At 39.0% G+C, this 20,576-nt stretch overlaps 1 protein-coding gene across 1 annotated transcript; it reads left to right on the top strand.

Annotated features, from left to right (window-relative positions):
• The first annotated feature begins 451 nt into the window (after window positions 1-451).
• On the top strand, window positions 452-5,314 carry LOC140245590 (uncharacterized). Its single transcript, XM_072325155.1, has 5 exons — window positions 452-494; window positions 733-1,153; window positions 1,808-2,818; window positions 3,374-4,104; window positions 5,244-5,314. The coding sequence occupies exons 1-5, from the start codon at window positions 452-454 to the stop codon at window positions 5,312-5,314; spliced, it is 2,277 nt and encodes a 758-aa protein (XP_072181256.1).
• The last annotated feature ends 15,262 nt before the right edge of the window (window positions 5,315-20,576 follow it).

Here is a 20,576-nt window from a genome sequence, read left to right as displayed (position 1 = left end):
CTCAGGAAGGTTTTAATAACCTGAGGAAGGCAGAACTGGTGGAAGTTGCTCGAATTTTAGAAATCCCGATCAAAACATCGGATCGAAAAGCAGAGATCAAGGACACAATTTCGGAGTTTTTTACCAATACTGGTATCTGGCCTGCCTCTTTGTCAGAGGATGAAGCAGGGACAGATGATGGTGAAATTATCACACCTTTGGTAACCCCTGCCGAAAGTGAATTGAAGAAAATAGAGATCCAGCTTCGGATGAAGCAGCTGGAAGTCGAGGCAAAGAAAATAGAACTCGAAATCAAGTCAATCGATGCAAAATCGAATGAACCTTCTTCCGGCAGTTCAGCAAAGTCATCAAAATTTGATGCATTAAGGCAATCTCAATTGGTGCCGAAATTTCGTGAAGACCGGGTAGAAGAGTTTTTCCAGCACTTTGAAAAAGTGGCTGTGAGTTTAGAATGGCCCAAGGAAGTGTGGCCGACATTGATACAGAGCTCGCTGGTAGGGAAGGCCCAAGAGGTCTATGCGTCTCTCACTATCCAAGAGTGTTCTGACTATGAGAATTTGAAGAGTTCCGTGTTAAGGGCGTACGAGTTGGTGCCGGAAGCCCACAGGCAACTGTTTCGGAATTATAGGAGAAGGGATGATCAGACATTTGTTGATTTTGTACAACACAAGCAGACCCATTTTGAACACTGGTTAAGGTCGTCTGGTGTTGATGATTTCCACAAACTGAAAGAGTTGGTATTGTTAGAGGAGGTGAAGAGGTGTGTTCACCCAGATCAGCGGCAGTACCTGGAGGAAAGGGAAGTGAATGGTGCCAGGAGAGCTGCTGTCCTCCTTGATGAGTATGTGCTTACCCACAAGGGTACTTTCAAACTTTCTTCAAGCAAGAAAGGAGGCCAGGGTGTGCCAAGAAAAGGAGCTGTTGCTCCGAGCATTCCCAAGCCCGATCTTGATCAAAAGCCGAACAAGGCTTGCTTCTATTGCAAGAAGGATGGACATGTGATGTCAGCTTGCTGGAAGTTGAAGAAGAAGCGAGAAAAAGAGGGGATTAGCAACCCCAAAGCATTGCCAGATGCTTTTGCTATCACTCGCACAGAGCATCTGCCATCGTTTGAACGGGTGGCAGAGAATTACAGACCTTTCATATCTTCAGGGTATGTTAGTTTGACGCCTGATAGTGAGCAGGTTCAGGTTCACATTTTGAGGGATACAGGAGCATCACAGAGTCTCCTGTGTGCAAAGACATTGCCATTTTCGGTTGAATCTTCTGTGAATTCGGAAGTGTTTGTGAGGGGAGTTGAAGGTGGGAGTGTCCGAGTGCCTCTTCATAATATCGAATTGAAGAGCGATCTTGTCAGTGGCTCAGTTGTAGTAGGTATTTTGCCTACATTGCCAGTCGAAGGTGTCACCTTATTGCTCGGCAATGATATCGCTGGAGAGAAGGTTTTGCCTCACTTTCTCCCAAGTAAGACACCCGTGGTTGACGAAGCCACAGAGAAATTGGTTCAGGATATGCCTGATGTGTTTCCCTCATGTGCTGTTACCAGGTCAATGGCTCGTGAACTGGAGAAAGAGGAGCAAGAGGATATCTTGGCTGATACTTTCTTCTCTAGACTTGAAGAGTCTAACAGCAGTGATGATGCACATATGGACCATGGTCAAATGTCAGAGATTTCTCGTCAGAGTCTGGTTGAATTGCAGGGCAAAGACCCTGAAATAGTGCGTCTTGCACAGTCACTTGTACCTGAGGATGAGGAAGTGAATGAAACTGTGAAGTTTTACAAGAGGGATGGTATCTTGATGAGGAGGTGGCGCCCTCCTGATGCCACAAGTGATGAGGATTTTCGAGATATTCATCAAGTAGTGGTACCAAAGATGTACCGGAAGGAGATTATATCTCTTGCCCATGAAGCACCATTGGCAGGTCATTTGGGGATCAACAAAACCCAAGAGAAGGTGCTTCGATATTTCTTCTGGCCAGGTTTGCGACATGACGTCGCAGAGTTTTGTCGGTCTTGCCATGTGTGTCAGGTAGTTGGCAAGCCAAACCAGAAGATTCCCCCTGCCCCTTTAAGGCCAATTCCGGCCTTCGAAGAACCGTTTAGTCGGGTCATTGTGGATTGTGTCGGTCCTCTTCCAAGGACAAAGTCGGGTAATCAGTATTTGCTGACGATGATGTGTGCATCTACCCGCTTCCCCGAGGCAATTCCATTACGGACAATTACTGCCAAGAATGTCTGTAAAGCTCTTGTGAAGTTCTTCACAATGGTAGGACTTCCAAAGTGTGTTCAGTCAGACCAAGGGTCTAATTTCACATCCAAAATCTTCCAACAGGTGATGAGTGAGTTAGGTGTAGAATGTAGGAACTCAAGTGCTTACCATCCACAGAGCCAGGGAGCTCTTGAACGCTTTCACCAAACCTTGAAGAATATGATGCGTGTGTACTGCAGTGAGCATGAGAAAGAGTGGGATGAGGGTATTCCTCTCCTCTTGTTTGCAGTTCGAGAATCGGTCCAGGAATCTCTTGGATTTAGTCCTTTCGAGCTGGTCTTTGGGCACTCAGTTCGTGGTCCCTTGAAGATCTTGCAAGAAAAGATCTTGGTTGAGCCAGAGTCCAACCTATTGGACTATGTGTGTCAGTTCAAGGATAGACTTTCTTGTACTCGTGAATTAGCTGCAGGTCATCTGAAGGCAGCTCAGTCTAACATGAAGAGACTGTTTGATCGGAAGGTGAAAGAAAGGCATTTTGAGCCTGGTTCTAAAGTTCTTGTGTTGCTCCCTCTTCAAGGAGATGCCTTGAAGGCTAGATATGCAGGGCCGTATGTGGTTGAGAAAAGAGTGAGTGATGTCAATTACATCATCCTGACACCTGATAGGAGGAAGAGGAGAAGACTCTGTCATGTCAACATGCTAAAGGAGTATGTTGAAAATGTAGAAGAGGCTAATGAAAAGCCTGTTGCTACGGTTGGAATCGGTTGTGAAGTGGATGGTGAAGACAGTGAGAGTGATGATGTGGAAATTCCGCAGTTGATGTTGAAGAATTCTGAGGTGTTAGCAAATCTATCTGACACATTATCTCATCTTCCAGGAGTAGAGAGAGCTCAGGTGATGGATGTAGTCCATGAGTATGAACACCTTTTCAGTGATGTACCAGGTCGTACTAGTGTGGTGGTGCATGATGTTGATGTGGGGGACTCCTCCCCTGTCAAGCAACACCCATATCGTGTGAATCCATTGAAAATGGATGTTCTGAGGAAGGAAGTTCAATACATGCTTGAACATGACCTTATTGAGCCCAGTAAGAGTGGATGGAGTTCTCCCTGTGTGTTGGTTCCAAAGCAGGATGGTTCTTTGCGTTTCTGTACGGATTACAGGTTGCTCAATTCGAAAACAAAGTCAGACTCGTACCCTTTGCCCCGCATCGATGATTGTATTGATCGCGTAGGGAATGCCAAATACGTCAGTAAGTTTGACCTTTTGAAGGGGTACTGGCAGGTTCCCATCAGTGAAAGAGCGAAAGAACTGTCTGCATTCGTGACTCCTGACGGATTCTTCCAATACAAAGTGATGCCGTTCGGGATGAAGAACGCGCCCGCTACATTCCAGAGACTCATCAACACCGTCACGTCTGGCTTGGTGGGATGCGAGGCGTATCTCGACGACATCATAGTGTACAGCCATACATGGGAGGACCACCTTCTGAGAGTCAGAGCACTGTTTGACCGCTTGACCAGTGCCAACCTTACGGTGAACTTGAGGAAATGTGAGTTCGCCCGAGCAAAAGTCGTGTTCCTGGGTCACATTGTGGGACATGGTTCCGTCAAGCCTGTTGAAGCAAAGGTGGAGACGATCCTGAACTTTCCCCGCCCACAGAGTAAGCGAGAGCTGAGACGATTTCTGGGCATGACTGGCTATTATCGGAAGTTCTGCCATAATTTCGCTGATGCTGCAACACCGCTCACCAACATGTTGCGGAAAGACTCGCAGTTCGACTGGTCAGATGACTGTCAAGTTGCTTTCAACCGGCTGAAGGCAATGCTAGCGAGTTCTCCGGTTCTTGCAGCGCCGAACTTCGACAAGCAGTTCATTCTTATGGTGGACGCGAGTGACACAGGAGGAGGAGGAGCCCTGATGCAGAAGGACGACAACGGAGTTGACCATCCCGTCGCGTACATGTCCAGAAAATTCAACAAACATCAGCGACGGTACTCCACTGTCGAGAAGGAGACGTTAGCGCTCGTCATGGCTCTTCGTCATTTTGACGTGTATCTGAACACTACAAAGTATCCAGTGCTGGTGTACACAGACCACAATCCGCTTGTGTTCCTGTCGCGAATGAGGAACAAAAATGGACGCCTAACCAGATGGGCGCTAGTGCTACAGGAGTACAACCTCGTGATACAGCACGTACGTGGAAAAGACAATGTCATTGCAGACGCTTTGTCCCGTGGATAAGATAGAAGTACGCATATTTCCACGGATAGGACAAAAGGACACAGATGTGCTTATTATCCATAGATAATAAGACTGGTAATGACTTGGAAACATGAACAATACGAGACAAAAGAAATGTGTTTCCATGCATTTGTAAGAAAATTATATTTCTCATGTTGAAAAAAAAGAGTGTTATTGATTGCTTTGAAATGATGACACAAACATTGTGTACACTACTTTAATTTATTCGTTTTGTTCTTGTCTGCAGGGAAAAAGACAGCATGTTTTCCAAATTGTCGTGATTTTTGCACCAAAACAGGGCAAAATCATTTCCAGTGATATAGCATGAGTTTTGCTATGTTTTATGCTTTATGTGCTGAAATAAAAGGGGTTTTCAGTTATATAGCATATTTTGATACAGTGTATAATGTAGACATTGTATTAATTGGAATTGCAAATTAAGTTGCATTGCTGTTTGTAGAAAGCACACACAAACACACAAAAGCTGTTGTTGCTTCTCTTTAAATGCTTAATTTGTAAGAGTTGAAATATTTGTGGCATCACAGAATTTACCAACTATACACATTTTCCATAGCATAGATATCGATTGAGTGAAATTATGACATTATGATATTCATGATATTGTGAATGTGTAAGGTTCATGAGACCATACTGGTATACAGTCATAACCAGGTTATATTCATGTGATATCTTTTTTTTTTCAGAAACAGGGAGTATAGCAGGTGTTCACAATTGCATTGTTTTGCTGTACTCTAGTGTACTTATTGTACATTTGTCTTGATGAACAAGGCTTTACAGTACTTGAACAGAAGTGTCAAGAAATCAGAAATGTAGAGATGTTTGTCAGACCAAACAGTTGAGCTGAACGCATTGTTATGTCAGTTTTCATCAAAGGTCAGATTGCTACAAGCTCACCATGTAAAAATGGTTACTAAGTATAGTGAATGGAAGATTACTTCTATTATTGGTGACATATAATCACAACAAAAATGTGTGAAGTTCATTATGCAAACTGCATGATTATCAGTGTATGCAGGTTATTCAGTGGTATGTGTAGCGGTTTTTTTTCTCAAGCATATGCACATCGAGCTAAGATAGAAGTTTGATCTGTCCATACTTATGGTATATTGTTTCATGATACAAGTACAGTGTATTCTGTTTTGAACCAGCAGCATTTCTAGACTTCGACTAGGTGTTGAAATGTTTGGCCATTTAATACTCATAAGCATTTCAGGAAAGCTAAAGAGAATATATGTTTCATGATTTATGACCAAACAGAAAAAAAAAGAAGAAAAGAAAACAAGGAATGTTGTGGTTGTAAAGTTTTGCGCGTATACGCACATGCTTGTTCCGAGCAGGTAGTGGATCTATATTTAGACTTAGCCTACGCTCAAGAAAGGTTTTGATAAGGCTCATTAAGTCTGAGCTTGTTTATGTGAAGAATCCACTTTAGTGTATGAACACACAACTGTGCATTTTTATGTATCGTGTTTCGGAACATGTTTGTAACGACTGTTTGCAGTTTGACTGGAAAGTTCTTCCATAACTTCCCGTCTTAAGGGGGGAGATGTGATGCGCCTTGAACAAGGCTAATACCAATAAAGAGGTCCGCAGCAAGTTATCGCTCTCAGATCAAGACATGGCTTCCCAATCGTGGTCTTTTGCAACATTGTTGTGATGGTTTGGGTGCGATCTGCCAGGAATGGAGCGGAACATTTGATTGTCATGATGTGGTGATTGGGTTGAGTCGTGACATTGTTATGAAATTGACAATTATTGTATTGATTTGTATGCTATACAGGTACTCAGCCTTTTTTTTTTTGCATACTCTGTATTACTTTGTTTTTATTTATCATTTTATCTTGAGAAAGAAACTGCAGAACTAAAACCAAACCAAACCAAAGTCACATGTATTAGGTTAGCAAATAAACTAGAAAAAAATGAGATGTTTTACTGAAAAGAAGAAATTTGACTTGTTTAGATATTCCCCGTCCTGCTCGATAGGAAAAAAAAATATCTTCTGAACTATTTACCACCTCTTTGAAGTTGCCATTTTGAGAAAGTAAGATTAACTGTATCCATTCAAACTTCAAAAGCCGATTTTCCTTTTTTTTTCTACGTTTTGGTGGTGGCCGGCTTTCTTCCTGGTAGATTTTTTTTAAAAGTATTTGAGTGAGTAAGTAAGTAAGTAAGTATGTACGGCCTTAGTGGGAAAATATAAACCGCTAGAACATATATCGTTTGGAAGATTCAAAACATGGACATTTGAAAAATCAGAATCCGAGGCTTTGTCAGATTTTATCGTCACAGGTAATAGCGTGCTATTATCGTGAACATTCTCCCTAAAACAACAACAACAACAAACAACAAACAAGAACAACAACAACAACTACTTAACGCCAGAACACATACCAAATTAATTTCTTTATGAACTGATGTATATTCGGTGAATGGTGATCAAATATACGCAATTTGATCGGTTTCATGCCGTTTAAAGGTCGACTGTCTTGATCGAGGCGTCGTTTCTCATAGAGGAAAAATCCGTTTTCTTCAGTTCTTTATTTTAATTCTATTCGGTTTGCTGGAAACCATGCGTCAGTTTGCAATGCAAGTAATGATGTGATTGCCAAAATAATGTACACTGGCCCATATCTTTAAATTAACCCTATGTTGCCAAATTCGATAAGATTAGCAACATTATTTCCCCCAACATCTACCAAGCAATTTTTCTTATTTATTTCATCATATCTGCTAAACAGGGAAAAACATGAGGGAGCCATAATAGATGATTGGCTTTTATGACTTTCCCCACTTTTCTTTCTTTCTTTCTTACTATAGGGCAATAACTCATTAAAGAGCATATGTAACAGCATTGTTTTTCGTTGGAATGCATATCAACATTGTTCATGTGTCTTAATATCCAACTCGACGATGCTAACTAGTGACGTAATAATGTCATTGAACATGTAGATACACGATCAAAGAAAGAAAAAAATAGGTCATGAAATAATAACCTCACTCATTTATATATTCATGTAAATTGCTTATAAAATGTTTTGCCAAATTTACCTAGTCTTGAATATTTCATTCCTCATTTCTTAAAGAAATAACTGCTGTGCTTGTAAATCGTTTTGTCTCGTTAGAAATTGAACTAAATCAAATTAAATTATGATTCAGAATTGTCCTTTAAAGAAGCAAAACAACTCTTTAAGCTATAGGTAAAGGAATGACAAGTGGATTTGAAGAGGGCAACGCATTACTCTGGTCTCGTCACATGTTAATATCTTCGTCAAACGAACAGAAACAGATACTTATGAAGCGTTCTCATGGTGTCTCTCTCTCTCTCTCTCTACTCTTCTCTAATTCACCCGACTACATATCGTAGGGTTTTCATGATTCATAAAGTTTTATAATTATCCACAAAAAGGACGGACGAGTGCACTTACAACATCCTAAAATCAACCATTTACGAGCGATGAATGTTAGTCAGAGATGACTACATAGAATCTTCGCCTTTACGACTGTCACATTATTCTTCTACTTGGTGCACGTGCAAACTGAAAGGTCTTACAGTAACTGTTCAAACAACATACATACACACACACACACACACACTCACACTCACACAAGTGGTGCCAGATTCAAGAAGGTTACTGACCATGTCCGATCAGAAAATTATTAACATCGTAATGAAGGAAAACTTTCACTTCTCAGCGAGAATGGCAGATGGAATATGACACAAGGCATTCAATTTTCCGAATTTTGATGGTCGAAGCGGAAACGAAAACAGGAGTAAACGCTCAAGATGGCTGTGATTTATCTCTATTGCCAGTAGTGACGTCACCGAGTGACGATGGAACGTACAAGATGTTTACAACCATGTCTGTCGCTAATATGTCGCCATCATCATCACCATTCCGCGGAAAGTCCCCCATGTCGTCGGCAGCCCCGTCAGTCCGCGTACTGCTTTCCCCTTCGGTTCTGCATCCGTGATCTCTAGCCACGCCGGAGTCTGCGTCTACGATCACTGTATCATCTACTCCTTCAACGCAGTTGCCATGGCAACCAGAATTTCCACTGGTTCCTAAAGTCTGAAGCCTCAATTCATCGATGCTATTGTAAACGTGATCGAGCTCATTGCTGTATTTATTGTCGTTGTCGTGGTCATCGTAGTCGCCATGGTTTACATCGCTACTCGTGAATCCGTCCAGATTTTCCGTTGGATGCCGTGAAATGCTGATCTGCCAGTTGTTACCGAGGGCCAAATATCTCCTACCAAGAGAAAAACAATGAAATTAACAGCTTGACAGCTGGAAGATGACCTCATATTTTATTATATACTTACACACCGCCCGATTACACTGCAGGGAAGACAGCAAAAATAGACTGAATGCAGCCAGATAGGTTTAACTATGCCATGCCACCTGTGCACAACAATCGTCTACTCGATGCGGCCACTAGAAAACTAGAAACTAACCCGAAGAGAGGAAACCTGTAACAAATCCTGTAAATGACTTTCACATTGGTATCATCTTTATTCACCATCTAGCCATATCATTTCCCAACATTGCAAAAGCGATGGGGTCAAAGATGCCATGTTGGGGATTTTCAAGGGAGTGCTCTTTGGCCTGTTTTCCCCTGCAGCGGGGATTTCATCTTTAAAAAACAAACAAACAAACAAACAAACAAACAAAACAAATCTCCCACACCCTCCCCGCTCCCAGTCGCTGCACTCGTATATTCCATTTTCAATAAAGTTGGACAATATGAATGAGAAAAAAAATCACTTCAAAATTACAGAATGTTGTTTGTGGGAGCTGCTTCTTGCAATGAAAATATACAATCAACATATTGTCTTACTTTTTAATTGAAAGTTTCCCTAACATTCCACCAAAAGTGTGCACTAGATCTTTGATTTTCAATTCTAAAACTGCGCAAGCTCGATCCCCCGAGGGAGGATGGGGAAGCACCTCTGACACCCTCCTCTTTCTTGTGTGTCCCCAAAGTATTAAGCAAGTTCTTGCACCCCTATGAAACCATTTTTGCTACACCATAAACTTGACTAAAGTCATTTGCATTTCTTCACATTCATTACCAGGAAGTGATTCACCTGAAAAAAAAAAAAAGAGTGGTTGACATCTTCAGTAACAGAAATAAAAGAATGATGCTGAACTTCAGTATATGTAGCAAAGATTTTTTTTTCCAAGGCCGATACATTTGTAAAACGAAACCATAAAAGGTAAAAAAATAAACAACAACACACATTCCATATTTACGTATACCCCTCCAAGAAATTAGAAATAATATTGTCTGTCAAAGAGTAGTTTACATATATATATATATATATTTATTATTATTAATCCGTTTTTTTTTTTTTTAGAAGGTCCACTATTTTTTTTCTTTACAACCCCTTTGTAGAAGGTCCACTATTTCAAATTTTGACACCCCCTCGAAAATCCGTTCTGGTAACTAAGATTGCGAGAAGATGCATATCATTTTCTTTTTCTTAAAAAAAGAAGACATTCTGAAAGCCAACATTATGATTTTTCCTTTCTATATAACACCATTTCCAAAATTAGGAGTGCCTAATGAATTGTAGTTTGCGGGAATTGTGCGATTGAAAATATGTTAATTTTGTCTGACTAGTTTTGTCTAATTTTGTCTGAAAGTCTAACTATATATCCTGTCTTTTATCAAACATCTTCGCTATAATGGTTTTATGTACTTCTTCAATTCAATTTTAATCCAGATTTGATAAAGAAATGAAATACGTGTCACACCACTAGTCATGATATAACGACATTCATAACTTGACATTTAATAATATCTTTATCAACATAATGAACATTTAGTTTCGTATGGGAGTTGGTTTCCGTTTTGAGTTCAACCGTGCATCCGGAGCAACACACCCATATTGATTCTCGTCAAATGCAACCGCACTGGGTTTCATTAACTTTGATTACGTACTTAAGTGGCATTATTGGTATAAAGACAAAACGACCATATAACATGAAGTGGGCAAAGAATCGGACAGTCCAATACATTTGCTTGTTCCGCGCATTTCGCCCAAATAGATAAGGAACACTAGTAGATAATATTTCTGAATGTTGATAAATATACGAATTATATACTGCATGCAAGATACCTTTAAAGGACCTATAATTACTAATTATGATAACTTTTGTGGTTTTTTTTTTTAACAACTTCATTCATATACTTAGCATGTGGTTACCCATACATATTCAAATGTATGCATAAATGTCAGTGATTCAATGTGATTTTGAAGGTCAAAATCTCTGAATTTTAGTTGTTTTCAGAAAAAAGAATAGATGAAGGATGTACTCACTGCCTCAGTCGATACCAACGATGTAAAACTATGCCCAACGCAGTAACGAGTAGTATGATCACAGCATAAAAAAGGATGAAAGATTGGCCTCGACTAATGCCAACATCACCTTAATAAGGACAGAATAAGATACACCAAAAATATTCATAGTTTATCATGGATTAATTTGATTACAGATTGATTTTTAAAGAAAAGATAAAATGATAAGTCTCGCAATGCGAAATGGGATCTTGCTATTTCATCATTATCTACACAACAATCTTCTTGTGATATTGTGATCAATCTCGGTTTGAAAGGTTAAGTAGAACTCTCACAGTTTGGTTAGCACGCTCTTTGCGGTGCAAAGTGGTCACAAGTGAGATTTCTGTTTCGATTTTCAAATAAACGTGAATTCACACACAAGTTGTTTTAAGTATCCACAGGCAGAGGGTTTCTTTGTTACTTTTTTTTAGGTTGAGTTTATCACAGATGTAAAGCAACGTATGAACGGCTTACACACATTTTTTTTTTTCGTTCGTGTGATATGACGCCATTGTGAAGGGGAACATTAAAGGCGTAATTTACCATTTGCACATGAAACAAAAACCCAGCATTAGTGCGTTAAAATAGTTCTAAAATGTGAGTTAGGGATAGAAACAACCATGCACTGTAAAAATTTGAATACGTATAATCAATGTTAAGTATCGTTAAAACACAATATTGGAACAATGGTCATAATGAAAAATGTTTCCAGACTAAACCGTCTACAGTTATGGTTTATTGAGAAAAATACTGATATCTCCTTATTTTAAGGCTTTATTGCGAAAATTTCGTTTGGTAGGATTTTTTTGTGATACGACAGGCCTACACTTTTGCATCAAATGTGATATCTTGAAAAATTTTCAAATCACTGCTCCCAACGGTAAATAGGACCGCATGTTTAAGCGCATCTTAAAAGTGTTATTGCACATGTTGCTTTGTATGCGTATCTGAGACTACACAGCATGGTAGAAGAGATCTACTTAAAGAGACAAATTTGCTAATAAAGGATGACAATAACAACGATAGAAATGCAATTCTTATCATGACCATATGAATATTATCATTACATTCACCATTGCTACAGAGATGTTTTGCCAGCGTTTGTCTGTTTGTTGATTCGTCCGTACAAAGCCGTTATCACATGGTTATAGTATTTGGACGAAATTTTGAGAGAACATTTTCCCTCTGCATGCAACTATATTACCAACGGGGTAAAATACCTGTCGAAATCGTATCAGCTGTACTCTTCAAAAGTTCTGGCTCTGTAATCATTTGCCCAGTACCCTCCGAAGGACCTGGAGTTGACTCTGTAGCCGAAAAAAATATTTTGTTTATATCAAAATATCGATACGCTTTGGTACTTAATACTATGATAGCGACTAGAGGAACTGTAGTCGTTACTCGTCTGTAACATTATAATCGCATCGAAGATGTGAATTTACCACTTGACTATGCATAAACTCTTTCATGAGTACTTCTTCCTCCTCTCCTTACATTATGACAGAGATGCATTCGTAAACTTTGGGTGATGAATCAAGAAATCCAATGAATGAAAACGTACAGACATTGAAAAGATATAATTATGAATGCAATTGTAACTTTCTTGACGTGCTTTGGCGGGAAGGAATGTCTTCGAATAAATAAATTGCATTCTTTGTTTGCAGTGCCGTCAGCAATAAGGGAAACGTGGGTTATTTTTAGATATAGAACTCTTCTTCCTCTTTATTTCATTATCGTATGCATGAGATACAGATATTTACAAATCTTTACAAACATCAAATTCCAAGCAGTTTTCTTTTGTTGAGATATTCTTTGTTTCGCGAACAAACACAGCACGCATGCACATACTAGTTTAATATCTGGCTGTGCAAAGTTTTGTACTTGTGTTATATGACAATGAATTCAATTATTTAATTGACGCCCCTTATGTAGACCTATGGCCCTATTGTTTTGCTATGAATGTGAACTACATAATATTATGCAAAACTTTGAAACCATTCTGGCTCTCCTTTCCCTCGTTCTCTCTCTCTCTCTCTCTTGATCTTCTCTCATGCGGAAGTGATATAGGTTGTTACGCATTTCTTTCACTCACTTTACAGGCACATCCGCAATAAGTGATTATCTTATCATGACTCAATTCGTAGAAATTCGCATATTAGTGATAAATAAATGATGAAATAATGATCAGATGATGATTTGAATGTCCACTGTCAGTACCAGCAATCATAGAAACTTAAAAAACCCAGGAAAATAGGAATATCAAGGAGAAAAAGAAGAAGTAGAGAAAAGGCAGTTGATGCAGTTACAATGTCGGTGATTGCAATGATAGCACTTTCAATTTCGTTACAGTTATACCCGAGTGTCTCACATTTCGATTGAAAAATATATCCTTTTACATTTCTACTGAATTCACATCTCTGACATTGTAACCCATATTAAAGGAGACCTCCGCATGATTTTCAGGTTTTTACATTTAAACAGCTATAAATTAGTTATAGTGAGTACACAGTTTCAGAATTTATAGTGATTGAGATGAGGAATAAGAATGTTGTCAAAATTTATAACAAATTGTAATGAACAAAGATTATGACATGGCAGCCTCACCATAAGAATGCATGAGTTGGGGCTCAAGGAATTAGAAAAAAAAAGAAGAAGATATTCATAGATCATACACAGGTGAGCTTGCAAGCAAGCGGTATTGTCAATGGAATTACCCGGCTACATTTCTGAAATATGTGAGTCCCCTATGTCATCATCATTGTTCAGTGTAATTTGTTTAAGGTTTTTCAAAGTATTGTTTCTCTGCTCAAGGACGAAAATAAATTCCAGAAATCTACACATGCAACTGTCGATTTATGTACTACATGATGTTAAATTATGAAAATCGTCTGGAATGCCCCTTTAAAGTTCCTCAAAGATACAGGAAGTTAAATCCATCATGAAAAGTCAGGGTATTAAAGTCATTTGTGTGATAATTCCACGTGTAGAAAATCCAAGTCGCCGAGAAGGGAAGAGTGTCTTTTAGCGAGTTTACCACAGTGACTGGGTTTGACTAAATCCGCTCTCACTCAATAGGTTACAGGGACTTTGCAATGGAAATGCATCTTGATCTGGACTGATTCATTATACCCTAATCATCACTTATTTGGCAAAAATACTTCCTGCCACATATTTCATGATTTCAACTACGTTCTTCAGATTACTTGGATCTGCCCACAAAATAACAAACAAACAAACACCTTCTAAGCAAAGATTCTGTCGACAAAATCCCCTGTCTATCATTAGTTAAGTGCAAACATGTCAACAAACGTGATGAACAAAAGACATTGGAAATCACCTTCTTGGCAAAGTTTACCTCGCATACGTCTTTGTAATTATTGTTGTTGTTTTTAATCTATTAGTATTACATGCAGCTGTTGCTAAGTTCATGAAAAGATCATATTAGTAGTCCTACTATAACAGTGGTTAACATAAAGAGGCTATTGACAAACTCTTGCTTTAAAGGAAGATTTTTTTTTCTTTAGACGTATCCAAGTAATTTGAAGAAAAATCTAAGAAATATTATGCAACCTGTAAATGTTATCAATTCGGCCACGTAAGTGCATTTGCATTGTATAGTTCCTTTAATTAATTAAGTCATTAGCACAAAATTACTAAAGCAATGCCGTTAAAACGAACGATTGTCGGCTCCGAAATAAGGACATGACTACGTGTTCGAATTTGCAGAGAAAAAGGAGAGAAGGGAATAGGTATACAGACGTTTGCACAAACCTGGTGGGCCAAGTTTGCGGATGGCTGTGAAAGTGATATTAAAACCAGATTTAGATTTACTAAAATCAGTCGTAAATATCACCACGATTGACCAATTCGTAGAAACAAAGTTCAGTTGCTCTATGCCTTTTCCAATCAGGTGACCTGTCCACTCTCTCCATCCTGTTTGCTGGTTTGAAAACCCGTCGACTCCGTCTCCGATATAGAGATGATCTTTACCGTTTTCGATATCGAACTCTTCGACGCAGACCCGTATGACGTTCCCTTCTGGAACTTCGATGTGCCAGGTTTGGAAGTAATTGTTGCAGTAGTTTTGAGGAAAATTTTGCGACTGGATGATACGAGTTTCGTTCTCACAGAGCGCATCTGAAAGGAGAAACAAGATTAACAAATGTATATGTCCATATTTTTTTTTTCCAATATTACCTTTAAGTGACAGCTGTGTTCATTATGATTCGCATTCGACAGTCGATCCTTTGATCGATCCTTTGGTCGATACTTTGGTGTCTGAACATTTTGCTTATGGGGAACACAAATGTGACATGCATTACCTCTTAAAGGGAGCGTGTAGTTTTGGTTGAGACCTAACTTCAGGTTTCTAATATTTTTGATGAGATAATGAGAAACCTCTCATGAAATATGATAGAGCATGTAATTCCAAGAGGGACTCAGTGTTTTGGATGTCTCAGTGATTCCAAAACCGATTTTCATCTAATAAACTTTGTATTCCTCTTGAAATGGTATGCTCTGTACTGTTTCATAAGTGGTTTCTTAGTATCTCACAATAGCCCAATTCTCATCTTCACAAATACTATACAATCCCTTTAAGTCTTGGCTGCAACGGGATTACGTGTGTAACGTATGACTTAAATATGTTGCCATTTTGAAAAAAGGTTAATTTCTTGTTAATCATACTTTATCTTTTAATCTGGAAATGAGTATATTGCATGGAAAAAAAATCACAAAAAACAATTTCTGCATTATTTTTCTCCTGTCTCTTCAAAATAAAACTGTGAAAGAATTTTAGCTACATTTGGTCTTGCGAACAATAGAATCAGGGACGGACGGGTTGCAACTTGCGTGCTCAAAGTTGTAATTAAATCTTTATACCATGGGATAGATTATCACTTGATCCATTCACAGACGAAATCTCCAGAGTAAACTCTGTATCGCGCCTTATGTGAGATATACCAGTCAACGAAAACCGTATCCATGCCGTACTTCCTATCGAGGTTACGGGCCAAGGTGTCTCAACTCCACTAAATGTCGCCAATGTTGTGAACATTACGTTATCTGCAAAGTCAGTCTCTGGATCCGTGGGTTCGGGCCCGTCGCCCACTTCGAGGCGCTCGTAATGAAGACTAAGGTTAAATACGAGAAAGGAAACACGGATCCTGGAGAGAGGATGCGTTTCAATAATCCACACGGTTTGCCCTGAGGCCATCGATTCTTCACTCATGTCGGAGTACGATATATTTTCACTTGTGCCGTGTAACAAGAAGACAGGATCTGGATTAGGTAGATATAAAATATATTTTACTTAATAAAGCCATATCAAACAAAAACTAGAACCCGCTGGAGAAGTGACGTAAAAGAATGAATACAGGAAAATCAAGAAAAGAATGGAAGCCAGAGACACTACAAATGGTAGCTAGGGGAAAGGGATGATCACAGATCGAAAGATCGAGGGGAGGAGTGAGAAAAGAATGGACATGTGAGGAATATAAAGATAAAGATGAAGATAAAGATATATATAAAGATAAAGATAAAGGTAAAGATAAACATAAAGATAAGATAAATATAAAGAGACGGGGATAGCGAAATGGTATGACAATTTCATGTGTAAGTGTAATATCATGTGCCTACTATCCACTACAATCATGGACTAAGACCAAAGGTCTCTCTTTGATACATCGTCACAGCCGCCACGTGCATCGTATCGGAATGAATTCAATGTTTTGACAATGACAATTCAGTAGTCAAACATCGTCATTGCCAAGAACCGTTCCTCTATTTAAGGCTATTTGGCTTAGGTGACTTTTCAGACTCAACCTGCGAACCCGCGAACCTGAAAATGTGACAAATTTTGTGTCACAAAATTGATTGTTACTATTTAAAAAGTGGACACTTGTGGACACGCATCTAACGTTGCTTGAAGGTATACGATGTTGCCTATACCGTTTGTATTCATGTTTAAATACTCTGACACAATGTGCGAAAAACGGGGGAAATAGATTACAAATCACAATTAACTTGCCTAACATTTTCTTTCTCTCGTAAAATATTTGCCTAATGAAGTTTCATGAGCGATGACTTCCCAATGTATACCACAACTGCAAATACATTTGTCTAGATTTAAAACAGTCATCATCTTTTGCGCATGTAGTTTTTTTTTAATTTTTCCAAGATCCGTCTTGCAGGAAAGATGGTTCAAATGTTTTTGACACTTTTGTCAGCAATGGGTGCATGATTAGTTAACAAGCGATGAATGTCCACGTGCAGTAGGTCCATCGTTCAATAAACAAGGAAACATCTATACTGCTTCTGCCTAGTCGCAGTTATCGAATTAAACATAATGCATTACATTGTACAGCTGCACATTTCGATTGCAAACGTGGCAAAGGAGACTGGGCACTGCAAAGCGAATTGTGTATAAGAAAGTTCAATAGAATATATAAATAAATGCAGAGTAATGACGTTTGATTTGGGCGTGAGGGAGATCAGAAAAGAGACGCTGTTTGTCCTGTATTACGAGTACTAGATTCTTTAATGGAATTGGAAAAAAGGTGCATCCTCACGTGTGTCAGAAATCAAAATTACAAAAATTCACAACATAGAATTACAATAATCACCTGTCGGTACATGCTGCTGGTGCACAAGATTGCTTCTCCCTAGTGCGAAAAGAAAGATGGCGAAGTTGAATATACGGATGGACGACACCATGCTAGAATAAAACTCCAGTTTCTCGAAGGGGGAAAAGAGTCGTTGAATGGCAATAGCGGGATCGCTCACAAACATTAAGAGGGAATCCTTGTCAACCCGCACTCTCATCGAAAAATCATCTTGACTCACATTGGTATACAAAACACAAGCATCCAACCCATTAATACCCTAAACACAATGCGCACGAACGCATAGCACAACGAGCAGTTTGCTAGCCTCGTAAGTGGAAACTAAATCCACAACTTCTTGTTTGAGGTTTCAAAACGGACAAAGCAAAAATAACTATGGCTGCTTTTGAAGCAAAACTACGAAAGGGACATGCTCACGTGGGGAAAAGTAAAAATTGAACTTCGACCTGCGTGACTATTTGATACCCACTCGTTATCAGTTATAATCAAAGCCAAAACTGCCAACTCATTTTCAGTGTAGATGGCCTTACTTCATGTTTTATATTTACAGTGATCGTGATGATACAAGACATTAAAATCACGCGAACAGGAAGGCTGAATAATGTCCTAAAAATCAAATACAGAAGCTTTTGTATTTCAGAGTTTCACTTCATTGTTTGTACATATAATTATAGTGATATCGAACAAGTGGTTTCGATATCCCTTTGGAGAAAAAAAGAAGAAAAAAGTGATATCAATTCAACGCAAGTTGGCAAAGAAGACCTTATAAAACAACCGAAAAACCACCGTTTAATCAAGTTTGCTATTCAGGATGTAAATAACATTCGATTTTTTTTTTTCATTTGCAATGCAAGTAATGAAGTGATTGTCAAAATAATGTACACTGGACCCTATCCTTAAAATAACTCTATATTCACACATTCGATAAGACTAGCAACTTTATTTCCCCTAACATCCCCAACTCGACGATGCTAACTAGTGACTTAATGATGTCATTTTCCATGACCTAGATACACGATCAAAGGAAAAAAATAGGTCATGATATAATCACCTCACTCATTTTTATATTCATATAAATTGCTTATAAAAAAAAAAGGTTTTGCCAAAATTAGCTAGTCTGGAATATTTCATGACTTCCTCATTTCTTCTTAAAAAGAAAATCACTGCTGTGCTTGTAAATCTTTTTGTCCCTTTAGAAATCGAATTAAATTTTGATTCAGAATTGCCTTTTAACAAAGCAAAACAACCCCGCTATAAGTAAAGGAATTACAAGTGGATTTGAAGAGAGCAACGCATATCTAGTCTCGTCACATGTTCATATCTTCATCAAACAAACAGACACAGATACTTATGAATGCTTTCTCACGGTGTCTCTCTCCCTAATCTTCTCTAAGTCACCTGACTACATAGCGTAGGGGTTTCATGATTCATAAGTTTTATAATAACGTATTACAAGTTCAAGTTCAAGTTGATTTATTTCACTTCCAACAAACAAAAAATAAGAAATACAAAGAAACGCTCATATACACAAACGTCATGAAATCAGTACCACAATGCGATGAACAGAATAACATTGTAAAGAAATACAGGTAAATTATCAACAGAGATACAAATAACTGTTACGTCACTGTGGTAAATGCATAAACAATATTGCTGGAAATGGAGGGGACTGCTAAAAAGTAGAGCTTGTAGAATGCAGTCCCCTCATGGAGAAAAAAAAAGTAATAGCAAAAAAAAAAAAAAGCGATTGTTAACAGGCCGTTAACGATCGCCCCGTCATTGTACAGGCATGCTAACCTGGAAACATTTAAACTGCACATTACTTGAATATGAGACCATTCTGAAGCAAATAATTTTCACACAACAAGAGATATATAATGTACTCTTGAATGAATCCCACAAGGATTGGAACAATCATCCCCCAGCATTCCCACTGATCAGTTACCAGCCATCCCCTTTAAGCAACGAGTGCACTTATAAAATCCGTAAACAAACCATTTCCGAGCGGTGAATGTCAGTCAGAGATAACAACATAGAAGCTTTGCTTATACGACTGTAACCACTATTCTTCTGCTTGGTCCATGTGAAAACTGGAAGGCCTTTTTTTTTTTTCAAACACACACAGACACACACAAACACACACGCACACACAACCATAAGTGGTGTCAGATTCAACTGGAATTTTGGAGGTTGCGGACCAAGTCCGATTAGAAAATAATCACCATTGTAACCAGGTGGTAACTAAGGCAAACATTCACTATCTTGTCATCGAGAACGAAAGATGGAATATGACACAAAGTATTCAATTTTCCGAATTTTGATGGTCGAAGTGGAAACGAAAACCGGAGTAAACGCTCAAGATGGCTGGGATTTATCTATGTTGCCAGTAGTAACGTCACCGAGTGACGACGGAACATACAAGATGTTTACAACCATATCTGTCTTTAATATGTGGTCATCATCCTCATCACCATTCCGCGGGAAGTCTCCTATGTCGTCTGCAGCCCCGTCAGTCCTCGTACTGCTTTCCCCCTCGATTCTGCATCCGTGATCTTTAGCCACGCCCGAGTCTGCGTCTACAATCACTTTATCATGTACTTCTTCAACGCAGTTGCTGTGGCAACCAGAATTTTCACTGGTTCGTAAAGTCCGAAGCCTCAATTCATCGATGGAATTGTAAACGTGATCGAGCTCATTACTGTATGTATTGTCGTTGTCGAGGTCATCATAATCGCCATGGTTTACATTGCTACTCGTGAATCCGTCCAGATTTTCCGTGGGATGCCGTGAAGTAATGATCTGCCAGTTGTTACCAAGGGCCATATATCTCCTGCCAAGAGAAAACAATGAAAGGAACAGCTTCATTGCTGGGAGATTGCTTCCTATTTTATTATATACTTACACACGGCCCAATTACACTTCAGGGAAGAGAGATAAATAGGCTCGATGCATATACAGCCAGATAGGTTCAACTGTCGTGACTGTGCCACCTGTGCACAACGACCATCTACTAGAAAACTAGAAACTAACCCGAAGAGAGGAAACCTGTAACAAATCCTGTAAATGAGTTCCACATCGGTATTATCTTTATTTCGTCTAGCCATATCATTTCCAAACTTTGCAAACGCGATT

The sequence above is a fragment of the Diadema setosum genome, chromosome 22, assembly GCF_964275005.1.
Source record: "Diadema setosum chromosome 22, eeDiaSeto1, whole genome shotgun sequence".
NCBI classification, from domain to species: Eukaryota; Metazoa; Echinodermata; class Echinoidea; order Diadematoida; family Diadematidae; genus Diadema; species Diadema setosum.
The sequence above is the reverse complement of the archived record's forward strand: the minus strand, read 5'-3'. Positions and strand labels throughout refer to the sequence as shown.

Bases quoted from the DNA above. Each gene is read 5' to 3' on its own strand.
- LOC140245590 (XM_072325155.1), top strand. From the start codon at position 452: ATGGCCCAAGGAAGTGTGGCCGACATTGATACAGAGCTCGCTG. The intron at 1,154-1,807 runs GTATGTTAGTTT...CTTGATGAGGAG, and splicing joins AGACCTTTCATATCTTCAGG to GTGGCGCCCTCCTGATGCCA. The intron at 2,819-3,373 runs GTATGTGGTTGA...TACGGATTACAG, and splicing joins AAGGCTAGATATGCAGGGCC to GTTGCTCAATTCGAAAACAA.